Source organism: Galeopterus variegatus, unplaced genomic scaffold, assembly GCF_000696425.1.
Source record: "Galeopterus variegatus unplaced genomic scaffold, G_variegatus-3.0.2 Scaffold12523, whole genome shotgun sequence".
Classification (NCBI taxonomy): Eukaryota; Metazoa; Chordata; class Mammalia; order Dermoptera; family Cynocephalidae; genus Galeopterus; species Galeopterus variegatus.
Genome location: NW_007738634.1, coordinates 16,863 through 20,058, shown reverse-complemented (window position 1 = coordinate 20,058; position 3,196 = coordinate 16,863). Strand labels below are relative to the sequence as shown.

Here is a 3,196-nt window from a genome sequence, read left to right as displayed (position 1 = left end):
GCTCACCATCACCAATGATTAGGGAAATGCAATGTAAAGCCATAATAAAGATCACCTCGCACCTGTCAGAATGGCTATTATCAAAAAGACAAATAAGAAAAACTGTTGGCAAAGATTTAGAAAAAATGGAGTCCTTGCACACTGTTGCTGGGAATGTAAATTAGTACAGCCATTATGGAAAACCATGGGGAGGTTTCTCATAAAACTAAAGATAAATTATTATATGACCCAGAAATCCCACTTCTGGGTATATTTACAAAACGTTAGAAATCAATATGTTGGAGAGATATCTGCACCCCATGTTCATTGCAGCATTATTTACAAGAGTTAAGATATGGAAACAACTTAAATGTCCATCAAAAGAGGAATGGATAAAGAAAATATGGTATGTTTACAAAATTTAATACTAATAAGCTTTTTTTAAAAAGGGAATCCTGTCATTTGTGAGAACATTGAAAAATCTGAAGGATATTATACTAAGTAAATAAGTAGGCACAGAAAGACAGGTACTGCATGGTCTTTCTTACATGTGAAATCTGAAACACTGAAACTGATAGAAACAGAGCTGAATGGTTGTTACTAGAGTCTATGCTGGGGGAAATAGGGAGATAGTAAAATGGTACAACGTTTTAAAGTTGGGGGAAATAGGGAGATAGTAAAATGGTACAACGCTTTAAAGGGAAGGAATACATGTTTTGAGATCTATTGTACAGCATGGTGACTATAGTTAATAATGTATATTTCAAAATTGCAAAGCAAGGCTGCGCCCTTCTTGTGCGAGCGCTTCTCTGCCTTCTGGCTCTTGGCGGGCTTCTTGCAAAAAAAAAAAAAAAGCATTTGGTATGAAGGATATGTTAATTACCTTGGTTTAATCATTCCACATTGCATACATATAACTTCACTTTTATCTCATAAATACATGCAATTTAATTTGTCAATTAACAATAAAGTACATTTATAAAAATGGGCAAAGATCTTTGGTTGATTGTATAAGTAATATTTTTAAATTTAATTTTCACTTGTTTCTGGATAGTGCATAGCAAAATAATTGATATTTTATTTGATGACCATATATCTGCCCACCTTGCAAATTTCATTTATTATTTCTAAAGTTTTAGCTGCAGATTTTTTTGATATTTATGTGCATAATTATTCTCCTTGAATATAGTTATGCTTTTATTTTTGTACCCCAAGCATACAGATGCATAGATATCAAAACATAATGTATGTCTATATAATACATATATATTATAAAGAGATAGAAGGATCAATATCATATTTTAACAGAAATCTGAAATACCCCTTGCCACAAGGGAGATAGAGTTAAAGTGTCATTAAGGCAGTTATTTTGGTGCATTATTTTTGTCCAACACATAAAACAATAACTGCCATTCTTCTATACGTCAGCATTACAGTGGTATTTAAACAGTATGTAAGACACAAAGAAAAAAAATTTCTAAAGATACAAGAATGTCTTTAGTGAAAAGAAAATGAAGATGCAAGAATGTCTTTAATAAGAGATGGATAAAAAAAAAAAGGCTTCCTATTAATTTTAACATTAGTGTGGGGAATGTAAGACCAGTGATCCAAACTTCAGGCACTTACATTGAACTGGGGATAATTCGAAGTGGAGATCAAAAGGATAATTAGCACTTGAAAACCTTTATGCTGAAAACAAGGAAAACATTTCTAGTTTCCCATGCTTTTTACAAATTAATGCTTCCTAAAGTCTAACCATGTAAAATAAACAAAGGTCTATAACCTAATTTATTGTACATACATTCTACACTGAACTTCAAATAGAAAGTTTGAACAGATTTTTTCCATATCCTGTGCAGGGCACCTTTGATCTCTTTGTTCCTCAAGCTGTAGATCATGGGATTGAGCATGGGTACTACCAGAGTGTAAAATACAGAGGCCATTTTATCAGTATCAAAGGAGTGACTGGACTTGGGCTGCACATACATAAAGAATAGAGTCCCATATAATACAACTACCACAATCAGGTGAGATCCACAGGTGGAGAAGGCCTTGCACCTGCCCTCTGCAGAGTTCATCCTGAAGATGGCCACAAGGAACAGTGTGTAGGACACAAGGACTATCAGAAGAGATGACACCAAGTTAAATGCAGAAAAAATCAGTATCATCAGCTTCATTTCATGTGTGCTTGAGCACAGCAAATTCAACAAGGGAAGACTGTCACAGTAGAAATGACCAATGACATTATAGCCACAGAAGGGTAAAATAAAAATTTTTATGGTGGTTATCAGTGAGAGAAAGGCACTGTAGAGATAGGGGACTGCTACGAGCACCCAGCACACTCTCTGCAACATGACTACTGTGTAAAGCAGAGGGTCACAGATGGCCACATACCCATCATAGACCATTGCTGACATAACAAAAAGTTCACTGATGATGAACATGATGAAGAAAGCTAGCTGTGCAGCACACCAATTATAGGGGATTGTATTTAGGTTTGCTACAAAATTTGCCAAAATTTTGGGTCCCACAGCTGTTGAATAGCCAAGATCAATGAAAGCCAGATATCTGAGAACAAAGTACATGGGTGTCTGGATCCTGTCATCAATCTTAGTGAGGATGATTGTGCCTAAGTTGCCCACCATTGCAGTTACATAGATGATGAGGAACAGCACAAAGAAGGGAGCCTGCAGCTCAGGACGGTCTGTGATTCCCATGGGAATGATTTTTTTTTTTTGTCTTTTTTCGTGACTGGCAATGGATCGCAACCCTCAGTGTCGCACCCGTACCGGACCGGGACCGGCAATGAGATCGCAACCCTTGGTGTTGCGTCCGCACCTCGCTCAGCTAGTGAGTGGCTGGTCTGTATGTGGGATCCAAACCCTCGGCGAGAGCACCGCCACGCTCTCAAGCGGCGCACTGTAGCAGTGCGCCACCGGGCCGGCCCTCCATGAGAATGAATTCTTTCAGCATTGTTGTATTGTGTTCATCCATCCAGGCCATTAATTAAACTTACTCTGAGAAGAATACAAAGTCATCGGTCCTCAGAAGATACCACCTATTAAAATTGTAGTACTCAAACCATTATATTTTAGGTATATCTTTTTTTCAGATAAAGCAATTTAAAATAAGACTTACCTTGACATTGAACCAAAACCAAATTTAGAAAGCATTACAACATGAGCTATATAACAGCCACTTCATTTTGAGTCATATA

At 36.9% G+C, this 3,196-nt stretch overlaps 1 protein-coding gene across 1 annotated transcript; it reads right to left on the bottom strand.

The window, feature by feature from the left end:
- Positions 1-1,730: 1,730 nt before the first annotated feature.
- Positions 1,731-2,973, bottom strand: LOC103581192 (olfactory receptor 8K3-like). Its single transcript, XM_008563083.1, has 2 exons — positions 2,933-2,973; positions 1,731-2,697 (listed from the first exon to the last, which is right to left on the bottom strand). Exons 1-2 carry the CDS (start codon positions 2,971-2,973, stop codon positions 1,731-1,733), a joined length of 1,008 nt encoding a protein of 335 aa, XP_008561305.1.
- Positions 2,974-3,196: the final 223 nt, after the last annotated feature.

What these genes read in the sequence shown, in the direction of transcription:
- LOC103581192 (XM_008563083.1), bottom strand. Translation starts at nt 2,973, where the DNA reads ATGGATGAACACAATACAACAATGCTGAAAGAATTCATTCT. An exon ending in ATGCTGAAAGAATTCATTCT is followed by an intron (nt 2,698 to 2,932) that starts CATGGAGGGCCG and finishes AAAAATCATTCC; the next exon opens with CATGGGAATCACAGACCGTC.